The sequence below is a fragment of the Ornithorhynchus anatinus genome, chromosome X1 (assembly GCF_004115215.2).
Source record: "Ornithorhynchus anatinus isolate Pmale09 chromosome X1, mOrnAna1.pri.v4, whole genome shotgun sequence".
Lineage (NCBI taxonomy): Eukaryota > Metazoa > Chordata > Mammalia > Monotremata > Ornithorhynchidae > Ornithorhynchus > Ornithorhynchus anatinus.
The window spans coordinates 52,052,717-52,076,560 of record NC_041749.1 but is presented as its reverse complement, the minus strand read 5'-3'; the positions used below and the strand labels follow the sequence as shown (position 1 = coordinate 52,076,560).

Below are 23,844 nucleotides of genomic sequence, written 5' to 3'. Positions count from 1 at the left end.
AACTCCAGACTGCAAAGCCTGGATCTTCTGGAACAGCAAGGATGAGCTGGGAAATTCTGGGTAACTGAATTTCCAGATAAGCGATGTCTGGAGAAGTGGGTATTTACTTAAGAATGACTAGTTATCACTGATTAATTGATGTGAAACATCTTGCTTACAAGCACTTTAGTATAGTGCTCTGCACACAGTAAGTTCTCATTAAACATGATTGACTGATTAACTGATTGATTCTGGAGAGTCAAAGACCCATTGACATTTGTACCAGGAGAGTGAGTCATGAGTCATTTTCAAAGCTGAGACAGGAAGTGTGCCACTACCTGTCAGTCAGGTCATGAGGGAATTCCTGCATTAATTACAACATGTACCTGTCCATCAACTTCTGTCCAGGCTCCAGGAACCTTGTCGTTTCCCCGGATCCAGTTATGGATGGCTTCTGCTGGCTGATCCCAGTTGATCTGCAGGAATGACAGCATCCCAGGAGGTTTGTTTGGGATTCATTGTGCATGAAGCTTCCTTGTCATCCTCATATAGAGCAGATACAGACCTTTGGTTCCTCAAGCTCCACCACCAAGTTATATAGTGTGTAGTTCAGCCACTATATCCTATGGAGATGAATAATGAACCCGGGGTGGGGTAGGAACCTGAGATTCTCAGGAACTCACCTTGGCATTTTCTTTTTTCTGAATCCCTTCATAGGTAGCTCCCTCCTCCATTTGAGGGATTCTTGGGGCTTTACCTTCAGCAATCAACCTCACGGCTTCTACCTGTGGATACATAATGCTAGAGCTTTTTTATTTTAATGGTATTTCTTAAGCACTTACTGTGTGATCTAAGTCCTGGGGGTAGAGATGAGTTAAATCAAGTCGTCTCACATGAGGCTCACAGTCTAAGTAGGAGGAATAACTAGTATTGAATTCCCATTGTACAGTTGAGGAAAATGAGGCACAGAGAAAGTTACGTGATTTGCTCAAGATTACACTGCAAGCAATTGGCTTATCTGGGATTAGAACCCAGGTTCTTTGATTGCCAGGCCCATGCTCTTTCCACTAGGTGATGCTGCTTCTCATGCCAACTGATCCTTTACTGTGACCCATGACAGCCTATGCAGGCAAGGACTAGTTGTGGAGGGTTGTCTTCCTCAGCAGCGGCACCTCCGAGAGTGCCTGGCTTTTCACCTTCCACCAAGGTAACTTAAGAAGCCCTAGAATAGCTTTAGCAGCATCCCCTTATGCCCTTCCACCCTTGCCCAAGAGAGAAGAGAGGATGGATTATAGACTGTACAGACTAAAGACTGTAAACTTGTTATGGGCAGGGAATGTGTCTGCTAATTCTGTTACATTGTACTCTCCCAAGCGTTTAGTGTTCTGCATATAGTAAGTGCTCAATAAATACCATTGATTGATTGACTGATTGATGGAGCTCAGCAGCTAGGGGCCTGGGGCAGTGAGGATTTGCGGGGCTTGTTCTAAACTTAATTGAAAGGCTAGTTGGTGTGGTGTAAATACTATCTGATTATTATTATTAATGTTGTGGCATTTAATACTTACTATGTGTCAAGCACTGGGATAATTACAATCAGATCAGAAACAGTCTTAGTCCCACATGGGGCCCATATCTAAGGGGAAGGAAGCATAGATATTGAATTCTCATTTTATAGATGAGGAAATGGAGGTCCAGAGAAGTTTAGTCACAGAGCAGGCAAGTGGCAGAGCCAGGATGAAAACCAAATTTCCCTGACTCCCAGACCTGTGCAACTTCCACTGTGCCATGATGCTTCTCTAATAAAATAAAAGCTCTGCTTTGTTTGTGGTCCAGAGGGATGGGCTCTGAAAGAGGGTAAGGGGTGTCTGAAGGTGAACCAGGTGGTGGGGATTAGCAGGGGAATGATTCAATCAATCATATTTATTGAGTGCTTACTCGGTGCAGAGCACTGTACTAAGTGCTTGGAAAGTAAAATTCATGTGTGTGTGTGTTTATCAATCGATGGTATTTATTGACCGCTTAATCTGTGTAGAGCACTGTACTAAGTAGTTGGGGTAATAAAATGGAGTAGGTAACACAATCCCGGCCCTCAAGGAGCTAGTATGTACTGGGGAGAGGGGAATAGGAGCATCAGGGACTACAGTGAAGGAACAGGAGCCAAAGCCTGTGTTATAAAGGAGGGAAATCCAGATCCTATGGGAAATAAGGGGTTCACCTTTTTGAGGTAAATTGTCCCTATTACAGAGATTATTTCGGCCCTAGGGACATTGTGTCCTCTGGGGACATTGTGTCCCCCTGCTCGGGCCTGGGGACATTGAGCTCCCCAACCGCCCCCCCACTCCGCCTGAGGCGGCCATTTTGGGAAGCTTCACTCCCTCTTCCCCCTTGAGGTGATTCATCTCCCCCGCCCCCGCCCCGGGCGACGATGGCCTTGTTCTCACTGTGTTACCTTACCTTGGCCACCGCCTATGGCCGCAACCCACCCCGAACAACCTCAGGGCCCCCCCGCCGCCTCAGGGACATTTGGTCATGAGCTCTGGAGCTCTCTCGGCCGCTAGCCGCTTGACTTGAGTCTGATCGGGTAGGGTCGGGTGGTCCCCCGACCCTGGTCATCGCCTGCTTATTAACACTGTTGTATTGTGTCTTACTGTACCATGTTGCTATATTAGCGATTTCGCTTGTTATCGTTTATTGTCGTCAGTGCTGCCACCCACCTCTCTGGCCTCACCAGCCGCCTGACTTTGAGTTTGATCAGGTCGCCCCTTAATCGAGCCTACCCCCGACCCTGGTCATCGCCCGCTTATTAACACTACTGTATTGTATCATACTGTATCATGTTGCTATATTACCGATTTCGTTTGTTACTGTTTATTGTTGTCAGTGCTGCCACCCACCTCTCTGGCCTCACCATATCCCTCCTCCCCGCCTCCTCCCTTCTGCCCCTTCCTATCCTCCCCATCCCCTTCCCCTCTCTCGCTCAGCTCTTTCCCGCTCTCTCCTCTGCCTCCTCCCCCCCTCCCCTCCCCTGCCCTAGAACCCCACTTTACCAGCGCTACCCCTCTTCCTCCTCCCCCTCCTCTCCCCCCCACCAAACCCCCTCCTCCCCCCTCCCCCCTTCTCTCTTCCCCACCCACGCCCCATCCCAGTCCTGCTATCCCACCGCTACCCCTCATCCCCCTGTCCCCGTCCAGGGCCCCGCCACCTCCTTCCCATCCAAACCCTTCCCTCTCCCCTCCCTTCCCCCCCTCCCCCCCTTGCACCCACAGCTACTTTCAAGTGTGGCCTCTGGAACCCCCGCTCTATTACAGGTAAGCTACCTTTCGTCCATGACCTTTTCCTCTCCCGCTCTCTCCTCCTCCTCGCCCTTTCAGAAACGTGGCTCACTCTCGAAGACACAGTCTCCGCCGCTGCTCTCTCCAGCGGAGGCCTCTCCTTCTCCCACTCCCCCAGACTCACCGGTAAGGGAGGAGGCGTCTGTTTCCTCCTCTCACCCCGTTGCTGCTTCCGCACTATCCCTCCTCCCCCCTCCCTCTCCTTCCCCTCCTTTGAAGCCCATATCATTCGCCTCTACCACCCCCTCCAGATACTTGTCGCCGTCATCTACCGCCCTCCCGGTCCCACCTCCGACTTCTTCAACCACCTAGACGCCTTCTCACCTTCCTTCTCTCCTTCTCTCTGCCCACTCTGATCCTCGGAGACTTCGACATCCATATGGATGTACCCGATGACTCCTCTGCCGCCCGCCTGCTATCCCTCCTCGACTCTGCCGACCTCCTCCTCCACCATACAGCGCCCACTCACCGACTCGGTCACTCCCTCGATCTTGTCATCTCCTACCGCTGCACTATCTCCTCCCTCACCAACTCTGAAATCCCTCTCTCTGACCATAACCTCACCTGCCTCATCTTTCACACTCCCTCCCCCTGCAAATCTTTGCTACTGCCCCACAGAGACCTCCGCTCTCTTGATCCCATCCGTCTTTCCAAAAGCATCTCTCCTCACCTTGCTGCCCTGTCCTCACTTCTCACTCTCGATGATCAGGTCTCTGCTCTCACCTCCACCCTCTCTACTCATCTCAACTCTCTCGCCTCCCCTTCCCTGCGCCGCTCTCGCTCCACTAATCCACAGCCCTGGATCACCTCCTCTGTCCGCCTCTTACGCTCCTATGCTCGAGCTGCTGAGTGCTCCTGGCGAAAGGCCAAGCACCAAGCCGACCTCACACACTTCAAATTTATCCTTTCCTGCCTTAACTCTGCCCTCTCCTCCGCCAGGCAAAACTTCTTCTCCTCCCTCATCGACACCCATGCCCGTCACCCCCGCCAATTGTTCCGGACCTTTAACTCTCTCCTTAGGCCCCCTGTTCCTCCCCCTCCCCCATCCCTCACCCCCAGTCATCTGGCCACCTATTTCATCACAAAAATCAACACAATCAGGTCTGAGCTCCCCACAGTCACCCCTCCGCCTCTCCCCTCCCCCCCACCAACCCTCTCCCCTACTTTTCCATCCTTCCCTGCAGTATCCTCAGAGGCGATCTCCTCCCTCCTCGCAAGTGCCACCCCTCCACCTGCGCCTCTCACCTTATTAAAACCATCGCCCCTGCCCTCCTCCCTTCCTTAACTTCTATTTTTAACCACTCAATCTCCAATGGCTCCTTCCCCTCTGCCTTCAAACATGCCCACGTCTCCCCCATCCTAAAAAAACCCGCTCTTGACCCCACTTCCCCCTCCAGTTATTGCCCTATCTCCCTACTACCCTTCCTTTCCAAAATCCTAGAACGGGTCGTCTACAATCGCTGCTTAGAATTCCTTAACTCCCATTCTCTCCTGGACCCCCTCCAATCTGGCTTCCGTCCCCTCCACTCTACCGAGACTGCTCTCTCTAAGGTCACCCATGACCTCCTTCTTGCCAAATCCAATGGCTCCTACTCCATTCTAATCCTCCTTGACCTCTCTGCTGCCTTTGACACTGTCGACCATCCCCTCCTCCTCCATACCTTATCTCACCTTGGCTTCACGGACTCTGTCCTCTCCTGGTTCTCCTCGTATCTCTCTGGCTGGTCCTTCTCGGTCTCCTTCTCTGGTGCCTCCTCCCCCTCCCATCCTTTAATTGTTGGAGTTCCTCAAGGGTCAGTTCTTGGCCCTCTTCTGTTCTCCATTTACACTCACTCCCTTGGTGAACTCATTCGCTCTCACGGCTTTGACTACCATCTCTACACAGATGACACGCAGATCTACATCTCCTCCCCTGTCCTCTCCCCCTCCCTTCAGGCTCGCATCTCCTGCTGCCTCCGGGACGTCTCCACCTGGATGTTGGCCCGCCACCTAAAACTCAACATGAGCAAGACTGAGCTCCTCATCTTCCCTCCCAAACCCGGTCCTCTCCCAGACTTCCCTATCACCGTGGATGGCACGACCATCCTTCCCGTCTTTCAGGCCCGTGATCTCGGTGTCATCCTTGACTCGTCTCTCTCGTTCACCCCACACATCCTATCTGTTACCAAGACCTGCCGGTTTCACCTTTACAATATCGCCAAGATCCGCCCTTTCCTCTCCACCCAAACGGCTACCTTACTGCTACGGGCTCTCGTTATATTCCGGCTAGACTACTGTGTCAGCCTTCTCTCTGATCTCTCTTCCTCCTCTCTCGCCCCGCTCCAGTCTATTCTTCACTCCGCTGCCCGGCTCATCTTCCTGCAGAAACGATCTGGGCATGTCACTCCCCTTCTTAAACACCTCCAGTGGTTGCCTATCAACCTCCGCTCCAAACAAAAACTCCTCACTCTAGGCTTCAAGGCTCTCCATCACCTTGCCCCTTCCTACCTCTCCTCCCTTCTCTCTTTCTACCGCCCACCCCGCACGCTCCGCTCCTCTGCTGCCCACCTCCTCACCGTCCCTCGGTCTCTCCTATCCCGCCGTCGACCCCTGGGCCACATCCTCCCGCGGTCCTGGAACGCCCTCCCTCCTCACCTCCGCCAAACTAATTCTCTTCCCCTCTTCAAAACCCTACTTAAAACTCACCTCCTTCAAGAGGCCTTCCCAGACTGAGCTCCCCTTCTCCCTCTACTCCCTCTACCACCCCCCCCCCTTCACCTCTCCGCAGCTTAACCCTCTTTTCCCCCCATTTCCCTCTGCTCCTCCCCCTCTCCCTTCAGTCCCCTCAGCACTGTACTCGTCTGCTCAAATGTATATATTTTCTTTACCCTATTTATTTTAATGAGTTGTACATCGCCTTGATTCTATTTAGTTGCCATTGTTTTTACGAGATGTTCTTCCCCTTGACTCTATTTATTGCCATTGTTCTTGTCTGTCTGTCTCCGCCGATTAGACTGTAAGCCCGTCAAACGGCAGGGACTGTCTCTATCTGTTGCCGACTTGTTCATTCCAAGCGCTTAGTACAGTGCTCTGCACATAGTAAGTGCTCAATAAATACTATTGAATGAATGAATGAATGAATTTAAATACAATTAAGGAATTCCAGGAGGGATCTGTCACCTCTGGTTGATCCTGACCTTTCTTCCTCCACTGGGGAAACCCATACATCAACTCCAGGCAAGTCTGACCCAACTAGACAAAGGGACCATATCCTTTGTTTATACCTAGCATCTTTTTTAGACAGCTCCATGGTGCTGCTAGTGGCATGGGGCTCAGGATGGAGGGTGGGTTAAAAATAACTAACTCCACTCTGAGCCTTGCAGTTCCTACCAATTTTGACATTTTTCAGAAACCAGGTCAAAATTCCCCGTCAAATAGTGATTTATGGTCAACCTATTTTCAGAGGAACTATAAGCATGGAACTGGCATCAACTCAGTCTCAATTATATATTATTTTATGATATGAGGTGGTTATCAGATACCCCTCCTTTTACAGGCAGATAATCCAAGGCTTAGAGAGGGTGGGTAACTACAGGTCCCCCAGCTTAGGAGAGGCAGAGCCTGGATGAGAGTCCTTCAAGACCTTGCTGGCTTCCATTCAAAGATATGGGAGGAGTTGTGACATGGGACCTTACCATTCCGTTCACCCCTTCAGGAAAGAGGAACCTTTTATAGAGTGTGTTCACAGTGTCATTGAGAAGGACATCACACTCCTTCTGCAGCAGGATTGGTCCTGTGTCCAAACCATCATCTGCCCAAAAAATAGTAAAGCCTCCTTTATGGTCTCCATGGATCAGAGTCCTGAAAGAGACAGAGGGCAAGGGAATGATTTTCTGATGCTCTTCTGGTTGTTTCTATAGGACAGGAATGAAGGGTAGAGAGGGGACAAGTCTGATCATCAGCCTGGCCCTGATATGAGACATTTACAGGGTAAGGGACTCAACTGGGCCAAGTCTCAGTTCATTCAGTCAGTCAGTCAGTCAGTCAGTCATATTTATTGAGTGATTACTGTGTGCAAAGCACTGTACTAAGCACTTGGGAGAGTACAATATAACAATAGACACATTCCTTGCCCACAACTAGCTCACAGTCTAGAAAGGGTAACAGACATTAATATACATAAATAAATAAATAAATTTCAGATATATACATAAGTGTCATGGGGCTGGGAGGGGGGATGAATGAAAGGAGCAAGTCAGGGTGATGCAGAAGGGCGTGGGAGAAGAGGAGAGCGGGAGGGCTTAGTTAGGGAAGACTTCTTGGAGGAGATGTGGCTTCAGTAAGGCTTTGAAGTGAGAGAGAGCAGCTGTCTGATAAGAGGAGGGAGGGCCATTCATTCAATAGTATTATTGAGCGCTTACTATGTGCAGAGCACTGTACTAAGCGCTTGGAATGTACAATTCGGCAAAGAGAAAATCTCTGCCCAGTGACGGGCTCACACTCTAATTGGGGGAAACAGATGGACAAAAACAAGACAACATAATCACGATAAATAGAATCAAGGGGCTGTACACCTCATTAACAAAATAAATAGGGTTATAAAAATATATACAAATGAGCACAGTGCTGACGGGAGGGGAAGGGAGGGGGGAGGAGCAGAGGGAAGGGGGCTTAGCTGAGGGGAGGTGACAGGGGGAAGGGGGAGGGAGCAGAGGGCGGAGGGGGAGCAGAGAGGGAGCAGAGGGAAAAGGGGTAGCTCAGACTGGGAAGGCCTCTTGGAGGAGGTGAGCTCTCAGCAGGGCTTTGAAGAGGGGAAGAGAGTTAGTTTGGCAAAGGTGAGGAGGGAGGGCATTTCGGGACAGCGGTAGGACGTGGGCCAGAGGTCGACGGTGGGATAGGTGTGAATGGGAGACAGTGAGGAGGTGAGCGGCAGAGGAGCGGAGCGTGTGGGGTGGGCAGTAAAAAGAGAGAAGGGAGGTGAGGTAGGAGGGGGCAAGATGATGGAGATCCTTGAAGCCCAGAGTGAGGAGTTTTTGTTTCGTGCGGAGGTTGATAGGCAACCCTGGAGATTTTTAAGGAGGGGAGTGACATGCCCAGAGTGTTTCTGCAGGAAGATGATCCAGGCAGTGGAATGAAGAATAGACTGGAGTGGGGAGAGACAGGAGGAAGTGAGATCCAGGCCAGGCCAGAGGTAGGATGAGGGAGAGGGGTTGGAAGCTAGATAGACGAGACTGAGGTAGAGTGAGAAGGTTAGCAGTAGAGGAACAAAGTGTGCAGGCTGGGTTGTAGTGAGATGATGTAGGAGGGGGAAAGGTGATTTAGTGTTTTAAAGCTAATGGTTAGGAGTTTTTGTTTGATGTGGAGGTGGATGGTCAACCACTGGAGTTTCTTGAGGAGTGGGAAAACATGGTTTGAACATTTTGTAGGAAAATGATTTGGGCAGCAGAATGGAGTATGTACTGGAGTGGGGCAAGATAGGAGGCAGGGGGGGTCAGCAAGGAGCCTGATACAATAATCAAGGTGGGGTAGGATAAGTACCTGTATTAACAGAAACTCACAGTATCTCACCTCTTTGATTTGGGGAGGGGAGAAAGAACTGGCATACCACAGGTTGTAGGGGAGTGAATGCAGCACATTTTTCATTAGGTTTGGTTCTGCCACCTTCTTCGGTAGTAGATTCCAGGCTTTATTAACTTCTGAAGTCAAGAAGAATTTGCCTAGGTCTATCACAAATCTCCCAATCCCTCCGCTGCAATTTGAGCTCATGTTTCCTTGTTCTGTTCTTGATGGGGCTGGAGAAAAGCTGATAACTATACAGCTTCAGATTGAATGGAGAGGGAAGAGGCCTCCGACCACCCCATCCACCTCTTCCCATGTTGTCTGGTGCATATAAGCATATAAAATAGCCCAACTGGCTATCTGCAGCTGCCTTCCTGGTTTCCCAGTGGCTAACTGTGTATACTCTCCCTGGGAGATCCTGGGCTTACCCTAGTGAGTGCTTAGGACTCAGGTGGTACTTGCTCCCCATCCTGTACCACAGAGGCCATCGAGGAAGAGGGAAGTCCTGCTGGTTAACTTAGAAGGAATGCCAAAATAAGGTACGCTAAACAAGAGTTATCTAAGGTAAACAAGTGAGTAGATTCCCTTCAACCTCCTTTGGAAAAGTGCAGTAGATCACCAATTATCAGAATGGATTAATGGGGCAGGGGTGGATTTCAACCCCTTTAGACTCTGAGCCCCATGGGGGAGAGGGACTGTGACTGACCTGACACAAGTATAGTGCTTGGCACATAGTAAGCCTTAATGAATACCACAATTATTATTATTATTACTTTAACTTCTCCTTGGTGCATTACTTTTCTGTCCATGTCGCCTCTTCTAGCAACCCCTTTCTGTGTGCTAAAAGCTTCACTTTTTCAGGGAAGTTTGGAAGTCTGGAAACCCAGTAATAGCTCTTCTCTTCCTTTGGTGCCAGCAATAGCTCTCCCTGCTGAGTGTGTGCTTACTTTGTTTGAGCTTTCCTCTTCTGGTGGGAAACAGTTGTTGGTTATTGGTTAGAGGTTTCATTTGGCAAGAGAAGTGCTACATTAATAGAAAAAGTTGCAGGCAGTTCTTTGTAGTTTGATGGTATGGTAAATCCTATGGTGTGGTAAGTATGGTAAGATGGTAAAATGGTAAGATGGTATGGTAAATCCTATGGTAAATACTACAGTGATTTCCCAAAGAGTTTGAGCCAAGGCCCACCTGGTATCTGTGAAGTTCAATTAGAAGGGCCAGGAACACTGATAGGGAAGCTCTGGTGGAGAAGAAACCAGAATTCTCACCCTCAACCAACCCATTTCAGGACAATGTCACCCACTAATGACCTAGAATCCAACTGGAGTGATTTCCCCCTTTCCTTGGTCTGATCTCCACTATGGGAGATAGGAGAGAAAAATGGGGCTTATATACTGGGCCTCCTTCTCTTCCCAAGTTTAAGGCTATTTCTCTTTCACTTTCCCTGCCCTGGATGAAATAATTATTTGGTCATTTCCATAGGACCAATTGAAATGTAATGACCAACTACAGTGGATTTAATGGATCATCCTAGTTTCTGTGTCTTAGTGTCTCAGATTATCTAGTTTATCCAGTCCCTAAGTGTTCTCATCACCTGTTTTGAACTGCTGAGGGAGGTTTTCTCCCAGCCACTTTGATCCTCATTCTCCTAGTCTCTCTCTCTCACCCTTCCTCCACTGAACAATAGTGATGATGATAATAACCACTGGGGAATTTGTTGTGTTTACTATGTCCTGAGCACTGTGCTAAGCATTGTGTCAGAGCAGACCTAGTTGCTTCCCCACATGGGGTTCAGTCTAAGAAGGAGGGAGAATAGGTATTTCATCTCCATTTTACAGATGAGAAAGCAGCATGGCCTAGAGGATAAAGCACAGGCCAGGGAGTCAGAAAGACATGGGTTCTAATTCTAGCTTCGCCACTTGTCTGCTCCGTGACCTTGGGCAAGTCACCGAGCCTCAGTTCCCTCATCTGTTAAATGGGGATTAAGACTGTGAACCCCATGTGGGACATGGACTGTGTCCAATCTGATTAGCTTGTATCTACCCCAGCACTTAGTACAGTGCCTGGCACATAGTAAGAACTTAACGAATACCATTCAAAAAAAAGTGACTTGCCCAAGGTCACAGAGCAGGCAAGTGGCAGAGCCAGGATTAGAACTCAAGTCCCCCGACTTCCAGTCCTGTGCTCTTTCCACTAGGCCATGCTGCTTCTCCATGCAGGCCACACTGGCTCTGTTTTACTCCTCTGCCATGTGTTTTGGGTTCTAGTGAAATGTTGCTTGGTGAAAGGCTGAACCCTTTGGGGCTCTGGTAGATTTCTGGCAACATCATCTTCCACCTGTCTTTGTGGCCAGCTTTACCTCATGCCCATCTCCTACCTTGCTCTAGGATATATCCTAAGAGGAAGAACATCAGGTGGCCCATTTACTGGTCAAATCCTCTTACCAATTAATGGCAGATGCCCCCCTGTGCCGTGGGAGGATGGAAGGGTGATAGATGATGGATCCGTGCTTGGGTGCATTGATAACTTCCATGGGAATGAACTGGCTGCAGAAAGGCAGAACATTTAGCTCTGCCCCCAGAGATCTGTATTTTTCCACCACTTCTGGGATGGCCTGGCCTTTCACTCTCCATCGGGGAAACTTATACACTGACACGCTATCCTTCTCAGCTTCCAAAGCTGCAAAAGACAAAGTAGATGTTTTAACATTCCTGATCCCCCAGCAATGCTCAAGGCCAGACCTAGTCACCTCCCACCCTGTAGGCTTCTCTGGAAATCTCAGGTCTGTCTGCCTTGTCACAGCCTGGCAGTAAACTGACCACCCTGAAACCCACTGGGCAACTCACTGACCACCCAAAGCAACCCCTATCCTAGATCCCACACCAGTGCTCCTATCACATCACCCCCCCCACCCCACCTACCTCTCTTCTAACAGCCCAGGACCTCATCCTCTTTCTGTCCCCAGAAATGCCACCTTTCTCCCACTTCCCCTGCCCCTGCCTCTTCTGTTATGCTTTATAGAGATAGGTAACTGTGTTTAATTGAAATTCTAGCCCACCCCAATATCTAAGCCTTCAAGCCACCTTGGAAACATGGTCATCCCCTGGCAGCGCTGTCTGAACTGTTGCCCTATCAGAAGGAAGACATTCCTTCTACTACCTCCACTAGGGGTTCTGTAGTTAGGGATGAGTTTTTTCAGCTGTTTGTTCTCAGGTCTCATTTAGGCTTGCACAGGGCAAGTCTAATGTTAGGGGCAGAGTCTGGAATGGGAAAACAGAATGAATATTTTTGGAGTCTTGGATAGTGAGGACCTTCTACGTCCACCCCAGAAGCCTTGATGGCATCATGCCCGTTTGGTTGTCATCATAAATGACCACACCACCATCCTCCCTGTGAGCCTGTTGTGGGCAGGGATTGTCTCTCTTTGTTGCTGAATTGTACTTTTCAAGTGCTTAGTACAGTGCTCTGCACACTGTAAGCGCTCAATAAATATTGAATGAATGAATGAAAGAAATCCTCCTTGTCTCTAAAATGTGCAACCTTGACTTTATTCACTTTCTCAGGGACCTTATTCATTCATTCAATTGTATTTATTGAGCACTTACTGTGTGCAGAGCACTGTACTAAGCACTTGGGAAGTACAATTCAGCAACAAATAGAGACAATCCCTGCCCACAACGGGCTCACAGTCTAGAAGGGGGGAGACAAAAATCAAAACAAGTAAACAGGCATCAGTAGCATCATTATAATTAAATAGAATTATAGATGTATACACATCCTTAATAAAAATAAATATAATTATAAATACGTACACATATACACAAGTACTGTGGGACGGGGAAGGGGGGTAAAGCAAAGGGAATGAGTCAGGGCGATGGGGAGGGGAACGGAGGGGGAGCAGAGGCAAAGGGGATTCAACTCCAACTCTCTCCTGGACCCCCTCCAATCTGGCTTCCGTCCCCTCCACTCTACCGAGACTGCTCTCTCTAAGGTCACCCATGACCTGCTTCTTGCCAAATCCAACGGCTCCTACTCTATCCTAATCCTCCTCGACCTCTCAGCTGCCTTTGACACTGTCGACCATCCCCTTCTCCTCCACACTTTATCTCACCTTGGCTTCATGGACTCCATCCTCTCCTGGTTCTCCTCTTATCTTTCTGGCTGTTCATTCTTGGTCTCCTTCGCAGGCTCCTCCTCCTCCTCCCATCCTCTAACTGTAGGGGTTCCTCAAGGGTCAATTCTTGGCCCTCTTCTGTTCTCCATCTACACTCACTCCCTTGGTAAACTCATTCGCTCCCACGGCTTCAACTATCATCTCTATGCAGAAAGACAAACAAATCTACATCTCCTCCCCTGTTCTCTCCCCCTCCCTTCACACTCGTATCTCCTCCTGCCTCCAGGACGTCTCCACCTGGATGTTTGCCCGCCACCTAAAACTCAACATGTCTAAAACTAAGCTCCTTATCTTCCCTCCCAAGCCCTGTCCTCTTGCTGACTTCCCTGTCACTGTGGATGGTACGACCATACTTCCCATCTCTCAAGCCCGCAACCTTGGTGTTATCCTTGACTCAGCTCTCTCATTCACCCCACACATCCAATCTGTCACCAATCCCTGCCGGTGTCACCTTTACAATATCGCCAAGATCTGTCCTTTCCTCTCCATCCAAATGGCTATCTTACTGGTACAAGCTCTCATAATATCCCATTTGGATTATTGTGTCAGCCTTCTCTCTGATCTCCCTTCCTCCTGTCTCTCCCCACTCCAGTCTATTCTTCATTCCGCTGCCCGGCTCATCTTCCTGCAGAAATGCTCTGGGAATGTCACTCCCTTTCTTAAAAACCTCCAGTGGTTGCCAATCAACCTCCGCACGAAACAAAAACTTCTCACTCAGGGCTTCAAGGCTCTCCATGGGCTTCAAAGCTCTCCATCACCTTGCCCCCTCCTACCTCACCTCCCTTCTCTCTTTCTACTGCCCACCCCACACGCTCCGCTCCTCTGCCGCTCACCTCCTCTCTGTATCCCATTCATGCCTATCCCGCCGTCGACCTCTGGCCTACGTCCTACCACTGTCTTGGAATGCCCTCCCTCCTCACCTCTGCCAAACTAACTCTCTTCCCCTCTTCAAAGCCCTACTGAGAGCTCACCTCATCCAAGAGGCCTTCCCAGACTGAGCTTCCCCTTTTCCCTCTGCTCCCTCTCTGCTCCCCCTCCGCCCTCTGCACCCTTCCCCTTCCCCCCTTCACCTCCCTTCAGCTAAGCCCCCTTTCTCTCTGCTCCTCCCCCTTTCCCTTCCCCTCCCCTCAGTACTGTGCTCATTTGTATATATATTTTATTGCCCTATTTATTTTATTAATGAGGTGTACTTCTCCTTGATTCTATTTATCGTGATTATGTTGTCTTGTTTTTGTTTGTCTGTCTCCCCTGATTAGACTGTAAGCCCGTCAATGGGCAGGGGTTGTCTCTATCTGTTGCCAAATTTTACATTCCAAGTGCTTAGTGCTCTGCACATAGTAAGGGCTCAATAAATACTATTGAATGAATGAATGAAAAGGGGGGCTTAGTCTAGGAAGGCCTCCTGGAGGAGGTGAGCTTTCAGTAGGACTTTGAAGTGTGCTAGTTTGGTGGATTTGAGGAGGGAGGGCATTCCAAGCCAGAGGTAGGACGTGGGCCAGGTGTCGACGGCAGAACAGGCGAGAACGAGGCACAGTGAGAAGGTTAGTACCAGAGGAGTGGAGTGTGCATACTGGGAGGTAGAAGGAGAGAAGGGAGGTGAGATAAGAAGGGGCAAGATGATGGAGAGCTCTGAAGCCAATAGTGAGGAGTTTTTGCTTGATAAGGAGGTTTATAGGCAATCACTGGAGACTTTTGAGAAGAGGGCTGACATACCCAGAACGTTTCTGTAGAAAGATAATCCAGGCAGCAGAGTGAAGTATAGACTGAAGCAGGAAGAGACAGGAGTTTGGGAGATCAGAAAAGATGCTGATGCAGTAATCCAGTCAGGATAGGATGAGTGATTGTACTAACGTGGTAGTGGTTTGGATGGAGAGGAAAGGGTGGATCTTGGCAATGTTATGAAGGTGAGACCAGCAGCTTTTGGTGACAGATTGGATATGTGGGGTGAATGAGAGATCGGAGTCAAGGATGACACCAAGATTATGGACTTGTGAGAGGGGAAGAATGGTAGTGCTGTCCACAGTGATGGGAGAGTCAGGGAGAGGGCAGGGTTTGGGAGGGAAGATAAGGAGCTCAGTTTTGGACATATTGAGTTTGAGGTGGTGAGAGAACATTCAGGTGGAGATGTCCTGAAGTCAGGAGGAGATGTGAGTCTGTAGGGAGGGAGAGAGAACAGAGGAGGAGATGTAGATTTGGGTGACCTTATCCACTTCCACAGCTTTAGCTACCATCTCTATGTAAATGACTCCCAAATCTCACCATTTTATATACCCCCCTACTGCCACATCAGTTCTTCTGTGCGACCTAAGCACTTACCAGTACTCACAGCCCCCGTCACACTTATGTACAAATCTTATTTTCTCTCTTATTGTTAATGAGTGATTGACTGATCAACTGACTTACATCCTCTGCAATAGTTAATTTCCTCTTACCTCCAAGACATTTTCAGGTGGAGTCCCAGTGACATCTTAAGCTCAATATGTCTAAACCAAACTCTGTATATCACACCCAAATCCATTTCTCCTCCTAACTTTCTCATCACAGTTGACAACACTAGCATCTTTCCTGTCTCTGAAGACTGCAACCTTGGTATTACCCATTCATTAATTAATTAATTCATTCATTAAACTGTATATATTGAGCACTTATTGTGTGCAGAGCACTATACTAAGCGCTTGGGAAAGTACAGTACAACAATAAACGGACATATCCCTCTAGATTGTAAGATCACTGTGGGTAGGGAATGTGTCTGTTTATTGTTGTATTATACTTTTCCAAGCACTTGGTACAGTGCTCTGCACACAGTAAGCACTTAATAAATATGATTGAATGAATTCCCTGACCACAACGAGCTTACAGTCTAAAGGGGGAGACAGACATTACTATAAATAAATTACATAATTGCTGTAGGGCTGGGAGTGGGGGAACTAATGAAGGGAGCAAGTCAAGGTGACATAGAAGGGAGAGAGAGAAGAGGAAAGGAGGGCTTAGTCAAGGAAGGCCTCTTGGGGGAGCTAGGCCTTTAATAAGGCTTTGAAAGAGGAGAGTGTCTGTTGGATCTGAGGAGGGAGGGCACTCCAGGCCAGAGGTAGGATGTAGGCAAGAGGTCAGCAGTGAAATAGAAGATATTGAGATACAGTGAGAGGGTTAGCATTAGAGGAGCAAAGTGAGCCACCTGGGTTGTATTAGGAGAGCAACAAGGTGAGGCAGGTGGGGGAAAGATGATTGAATGCTTTAAAGCTGATGTAAGGAGCTTCTGTATGATGCAGAGGTGGATGGGCAACCATTGGAGTTTCTTGAGGGGTTGGGAAACATGGCCTGAATGTTTCCATAGAAAAATGATCCAGGCAGCAGAGTGAAGAATGAACTGGAGTTGGGAGAGAGAGGAGGCAGGGAGGTCAGCAAGGAAACTGATACAGTAATCAAAGCAGGGTAGGATAAGTGATTGGATTAATGTGGTAGAAGTTTGGATGTAGAGGAAAGTGCAGATTTTAGTGAAGTTTTGAAGGGGGATTGACAGGATTTAGTGATGGATTGAGTATGTGGGTTGAATGTGAGAGGGGATTCAAGGAAAACACTAAGGTTATGGGCTTGTGAGACAGGAAATAGAGTAGTGCTGTCTACAATGATGGGAATGTTAGGGGAGGACAGGGTTTGGGTGGGAAGATAAGGAGTTTTGTTTTGGACATGTTAAGCTTGAAGGCAGGAGGATGTGTGAGAATGCAGAGAGGGAGAGAAATCAGGGCAGGAGTTGTAGATTTGGGTATCATCTACATAGAGGTGGTAGTTGAAGCCATATGAGCGATTGAGTTCTCCAATGGAATGGGTTGTAGGTGGAGAATAGGAGGGGACACAGAACTGAACCTTGAGGGACCCCCACAGTTAGGTGGTGGGAGGGAGAGGAGGAGCCTTTGAAAGAGACTGAAAATGAGTGGCCAGGGAGATAGGAGGTGAACCAGGAGAGGACAGTGTCAGTGAAGCTGAGGTTGGATAATATTTCCAGGAGAAGGGGGTGGTCAACAGTGTTAAAGACAGCTGAGAGATGGAGTAGAAGCCATTAGATTTGGAGAGGAGATCATTGGTGACCTTTAAGAGAGCAGTTTCTGTGGAGTGAAGAGGATGGAAGCCAGTCTGGAAGAGTTCAAAGAGAGCACTGGAGGAGAGGAACCTGAAGCAGTGGGGATAGACAATTTGCTCAAGAAGTTTGGAGAGGAATGGAAGGAAAGAGATGGAGCAATAACTGGAGGGAGCTTTGGGGTCAAGGGAGGGTTTTTTTTAGGATAGGAGAGACAGGGACATGTTTGAAAGCAGTGGCGAAGAAGCCACTAGAGAGCGAACAGTTGAAGATGGCAGATTACTCTAGACTCCTCTCTGTCTCTTAGCATCCAGTCATTGTTCAATCCTGTTGGTTTTTCCTCCACAATATTTACTGGATCCACCCTTTCCACCTCATCCAAATAGCCACACCTATATCCAATATCCCCCAACTTGACTTTTGAATCAGCCTTCTTACTTGTCTCCCTTCCTCCAGCCTCTCCCCTTTCCAGCCTATATTTCACTCTGTTATTCTAATCACTTTTCAAAAACATCATTATGTACAAGTGCCTCCACTCCTCAAAAACCTCCAATCCTCTCCAGATCAAACCAAAACTCATGATCATTTTCTGAAAGCTCATCCCTCTAGACTGTAAGCTCGTCCCTCTAGACTGTAAGCTCATTGTGGGCAGGGAATGTGGGTAGGAAATGACTGTTATACTGTGGTGTTTTACTCTCCCAAGAGGGCTCTGCACACAGTAAGCGCTGCCATTTGTCTGCTGTGTGGCCTTGGGCAAACCACTTAGCTTCTCTGTGCCTCAGTTACCTCATCTGTAAAATGTGGATTAAGACTATGAGCCCCAGGTGGGACAACCTGATTACCTCGTAACTACCCCAGTGCTTAGAACAGTGCTTGGCACATAGTGCTTAACAAATACCATTATTATTATTATTATTATTATCTCTCTGGCCATTCATTCTCAATCTCCTTCGTGGGCTCCTCCTCCCACTCCCATTCCCTAACTGCAGAGGTCCCTCAGGGTTCAGTTCTTGGTCCTCTGCTATTCTCCATCTACACTCACTTCCTTGGAGAACTCATTCGCTTCCATGGCTTCAACTATCATCTCTATCCAGATGACACCCACATCTACATCTCCTCCCCTGTTCTCTCTCCCTCCAGGCTCACATCTCCTCCTGCCTTCAGGACATCTTTACTTGGATGTCCTCCTGCCACCTCTAACTCAACATGTCCAAGACTGAGCTCCTTATCTTCCCTCCCAAACCCTGTCCTCTCCCGAACTTTCCCATCACTGTAGACAACACAACCATCCTTCCCATCTCACAAGTCTGTAACCTTGGTGTCATCCTTGACTCCGCTCTCTCATTCACCCCACATATCCAATCCATCACCAAATCCTGCCGGTTTCACCTTCACAGCATTGCCAACATCTGCCCTTTCCTCTCCATCCAAACTGCTACCAATGTTAGTACAATCACTCATCCTATCCTGACTGGATTACTGCATCAGCCTCCTTTCTGACCTCCCAACCTCCTGCCTCTCCCCACTTCAGTCCATACTTCACTCCGCTGCCCAGATTATCTTTCTACAGAAATGTTCAGGGCATGTCATCCCCCTCTTCAAAAATCTCCAGTGGTTGCCTATCAACCTCCATATCAAAAAAAACCCTTCTCACTATTGGCTTTAAAGCTCTCCATCACCTTGCCCCTTCCTACCTCACCTCCCTTCTCTCCTTCTACATCCCAGCCTGCACATTCCGCTCCTCTGGTGCTAACCTTCTCACTGTGCCTCAATCTCACTTGTCTTGCCGCCAACCCCTGGCCCATGCCCTACTTCTGGCTTGGAATGCCCTCCCTCCTCAAATCTGCCAAACAATCAATCTTCCCCCCTTCAAAGACCTCCTGAAGGCACACCTCTTCCAAGAGGTCTTCCCAGACTAAGCCCCCTTTTCCTCAGCTCCCCCTTCCTTCCACGTCACCTCAACTTGTTCCTTTTGCTCTTCCCCCCACCCCCTCCCCACAGCACTTATGTATATATGTATATATCTACAATTCTATTTATTTATATTGATGCCTGTTTACTTGTTTTGATGTCTGTCTCCCCATCTCTATACTTTGAGCCCGTGGTGGTCAGATATTGTCTCTCTATTTCTATATTGTACTTTTCAAGCACTTAGTACAATGCTTTGCACACAGTAAGTGTGGAATAAAAGAAGCAGTGTGGCTCAGTGAAAAGAGCATGGGCTTGGGAGTCAGAGGTCATGGGTTCTAATCTCAGCTCCGCCGCTTGTCAGCTGTGTGACTTTGGGCAAGTCACTTAACTTCTCTGTGCCTCAGTTACCTCATATGTAAAAATGGGGATTAAGACTGTGAGCCCCACGTAGGACAACTTGATCACCTTGTATCCCCCCCAGCACTTAGAACAGTGCTTTGTACATAGTAAGCACTTAACAAATATCATTATCATTATTATTATTATTATAAATATGATTGATTTAAGGCACTCCATCAGCTCAATCCCTCTTATTATTATTATCAAATGTCATCAAGTTGTTTCCAATTCATAGCGACTCTATGGATATAGTTTCTCCAGACCGTCCTATCTTCTGCTATAATACATAACCTTGCTAACTGTTCTTTCGTTACTGTTGTTATGGTTTCTATCCATCTAGCTGCTGGTCTGCCTCTTCCACGTTTCCCCTGGACTTTTCCTAGCATTAGTGTCTTCTCCAGAGAATTAGTCCTCCTGATGGTGTGTCCAAAATATGCTAATATAAGTCGAGTCATCTGGCATTCCAAAGACCACATTGGCTTAATTTGCTCCAAAACCCATTTGTTTGTTTTTCAGGCAGTCCATGGTATTCACAGAAGCCTTCTCCAACCTCACATTTCAAAAGAATCAATGCTCTTTCTATCCTGCTTTTAAAGTGTCCAGCTTTCAGATCCATACAATGTCACTGGAAACACCATAGAATTGACAATTTTTATTTTTGTGGCAATTGTTACATCAATACATTTCATTATTTTTCCAGGCTCTTCATAGCAAATCTTCAGTGCATTTCTTGATTACTAGTTCCTTTATTATTATTGATCCCAGGAGAGAAAAATTATCAACTATTTTGATCTTCTCTCCACCTGCTATAAATGTGTTAGAACTTCCAGTTGTCATGATCTTTGTTTCCTGACATTCAAATGCAGGCCCATCTTTTTGTTCTGCTCCTTAACTTTTCATAATAAGCCCTTCAAATCTTCTTCACTTTCTGCTAGTATGGTAGTATCATCAGCATAAAGAAGGTTGTTTATATTCCTTCCTCCTTCCTCCAAGACAAACTCCCTGTTTGTCTTCATTCAATCTACCTTCTCTCATTATGTATTCAGCATAAAGGATGAACAGATAAGGCAATAAGATACTTCCTTGCCTTACACCCATACTAATAGGAAAACAATCAGTTTCTGCACATTTTGTTCTTATTTTAGCCTCCTGTCCAGCATACAGGTTTCATATTAATGCAATTAAATGGTCCAGCATGCCCATTTTCCTTTATGTGCTCCTGAGCTTTCATGATCCACACAGTCAATAAAGCACATGCTGACTTCCTTTTGAAATTCTCTTGTCCTTTCAATTATCCAAAGATACCAGCAATAATATCTTGCATCCTTCGTCCTTTCTGGAATCCTTTTTGAACATTGGGCAATTCACAATCCATGTTCTCTCTTACTTAACCACTTTTTTCTACTCCTACACCCCAGCTCACATCTTCTGTTCCTTCCAAGTTTACCTTATCACTTTTCCTTGATTCCGATTCTCCCACCTCCTGCCCTTCCTCCTGCCTGGAACTCCCTCCCCTTTCAAATCCCCCAGACCACAGCTCTTCCCATCTTCAAAGTCCTTCCAATACCCCACCTCCTCTGGAAAGCTTTCCCTGATCAAGTTTTCTTTTTTTATGATATTTGTTAAGCATTTACTTTGTGCCAGGCACTGTACTAAGAGCTGGAGTAGATTCAAGCTAATCAGGTTAGACACAATCCATATCCCACACGGAGCTCACAGTCTTAATACCCATTTTACAGATGAGATAACTGAGGCACAGAGAAGGTAAGTGACTTGCCCAAGGTCACACAGGAGACAAGTAGCCTAGCCAGGATTAGAACCCAGGCCCTTCTGACTCCCAGGCCCATGCTCTATCCATTAGGCCATACTGCTTCCCTCATAATAATAATAATAATGTTGGTATTTGTTAAGCGCTTACTATGTGCCGAGCACTGTTCTAAGCGCTGGGGTAGACACAGGGGAATCAGGTTGTCCCACGTGGGGCTCACAGTCTTAATCCCCATTTTACAGATGAGGTAACTGAGGCACTGAGAAGTTAAATGACTTGCCCAAAGTCACACAGCTGACAAGTGGAAGAGCCGGGGTTTGAACCCATGACCTCTGACTCCAAAGCCCGTGCTCTTTCCAGTGAGCCACGTTGCTTCTTGATAAATACTGAGGATAGGTATAGGTAACTCCCTAAGTGCTAGACTTGTTTGATGGATCTATACAATCTGGGGTCGTGGAAAGTAATCAGAGAAAGCTTGTTGGAGGAGGTGGGATTTCAGGAAAATTTTGTATATGCAGTCCTGTGGTCTGTCAGATTGAGGAAGGGAGGAATAGAGTTACAGGTTAGGGGATCGGCATGAGTGAGAGGGTGGAGACTGGAGAATCACAAGCAAGGTATAGCTAGAAGGTTGACTTGGGAGGATCAGTGAGAGCATTTGGGGGAATAATGAGTGAAGAGAGCAGACATTCAAGGGTTGGGGGTGAGTTGGTGGAAAGCATTGAAGTTAATTTTGAGTGCAATGCTCGGCACATAGTAAGTGCTTAACTAATACCAACATTATTTTTATAGATTGGAGGGTGGTAGAGGCTGGAGGCAGCAATACCACAACCTATCCCACGGTCCCTGCTCCAGCCTGCCCAACCACCTTGCTGTTCCTTGAATGTGCACCTCCCTCTCCTGCCTCAGATTCTTTGTTCAAACTGTCTCTCACTCACAGAACAGCAAACTGGTTCTCTCCCTCAATCTACACCCCTCTAGACCTTTAGATTTCAAGTCAAAATCCATGGCCTCTGGGAATCTTTCCCCAGTGCACAAGGCTCAACATAACTCGCAGCACCTCATGGCACCAAACCACTTCTAGGTCACTATGTCCTTGAAATTAATTTTAACCTCCAAAGAGAGGAAGCTGGATGCTAGTGTGGATTTGCTTTTGGTGTGGAAGAGTAGGGGAGGAAGTACAGAGAGAGAATGCAGCATAGCCTAAAGGGGAAGCTCTGGAAAGAGAAGAGACTGAAGGATCTGCACACTCTTTTGAAGGATCTACACACTCTTTTGGTTCCCCGGTCATCCTGTTTCCTAACTGCAGCTCTTGAAGTGGTGCCTGGTGAGTGATTCTGCCCTTAAATGGGTGGCAACCACATCTCAAGAGGATCCAGGAAGTTGGAGGAAGGAGGGCTCTCCTCCATCTGGGTTGGGATGGCCTGTTTGCTATATGTAAAGCCCATATAAAGCTCAATTTGGGAAGGAGATAGGAGGCTGGTATAAAATTTTACTAGGACAGAGAGTGAGAGTTTATTCCCTCCCAGGCATAAATGGAGAAACTGAGGCCAGAGGCTGCTCTGCTATCACCTAGCTCTAGAAAGCATCATGATTGGGATGGGATGAGTGTGGGACTTATGCTTTCAACTGCCTCCCCTTTGCCCTGCCCCCTTCCCCTTAGTTCTAGATGGAAATCTGTTAACTGTGTTAGCCTCCTTGCTGACCACCTTGCCTCCTGTCTCTTCCCACTTCAGTCCATACTTAACTCTGCTGCCTGTATCATTTTTCTACAAAACTGCTCAGTTCATATTTCCCCACCTCTCATGAACCTCCAATGTGGTTGCTCATCCACCTCCACATCAAGCAAAAACTACTTACCATCGGTCTAAAGCACTCAATCACCTTGCCCCCTCCTACCTTTCCTCCCTGATTTCCCACTACAGTGCAGCCTGCACACTTTGCTCCTCTAATGCCAAACTACTCACTGTACCTTGATCTTTACTATCTCTCTGCTGACCCCTTGCCCATGTCCTGCCTCTGTCCTGGAATGCCCTCCCCCTTCATATCTGGCAGACAATCACTCTCCCCACTTTAAAGCCTTATTAAAATCACATATCCTCCAAGAGGCCTACTCCAACTAAGTCCTCAGTTCCTCTCCTCCCACTCTATTCTGTGTCACCTTGCACTAGGATTTGTATCCTTCATTTACCCCTCCCTCAGCCCCACAGCACTTATATACATATCTGTATTTTATTTATTTATATCAATGCCCATCTCCCCCTCTAGACTTTAGGCTTGTTATGAGCAGGGAATGTTTCTACCAATTCTCTTTTATTGTGTCTACCAAGTGCTGTACAGTACAGTGCTCTGCAAATAATAAGTGCTCAGTAAATATGATTGATTCACTGACTGATTGAATCTGGGATACTCTTGCCCTGCTTCCTCCCTCCTTTCCTTCTTTCCTCTTTCTCTCCTTCCCTCTAGAGGTACCTCAAAATACAAGGATATTTAAGAACGCCAAACTTTCCTGCCTCAGGAAGCCTGAACATCTGACCCCTTGGTTCCCTTAACAGTCCAGAAGGGAGATAGAGTGTTTGTAGAATCCTCTTGTCTATTTTGTCCTTCCCTTCATCCTGGCCAGCCTCAGAAAGTTGCTGAGTGCTGTGCTGGAGAAGAAAGTGTTACTAGT

The 23,844-nt window shown here is 47.7% G+C and overlaps 1 protein-coding gene across 3 annotated transcripts in view; it reads right to left on the bottom strand.

Annotated features, from left to right (window-relative positions):
• ALDH1L1 (aldehyde dehydrogenase 1 family member L1) overlaps positions 1-23,844 on the bottom strand; it is a 75,475-nt gene that overhangs the window by 32,823 nt on the left and 18,808 nt on the right. For 2 of the 3 annotated variants that reach the window (XM_029051772.2, XM_029051774.2), the window contains 4 exons: positions 11,294-11,528; positions 6,989-7,154; positions 663-764; positions 366-455 (listed from right to left, as the gene is read on the bottom strand). In XM_029051772.2, coding sequence (XP_028907605.1) covers positions 366-455; positions 663-764; positions 6,989-7,154; positions 11,294-11,528 — 593 coding nt within the window. Of the gene's footprint in view, positions 1-365; positions 456-662; positions 781-6,988; positions 7,155-11,293; positions 11,529-23,844 lie in introns of those variants that run through there. The other variant, XM_029051775.2, reaches the window with a different exon arrangement.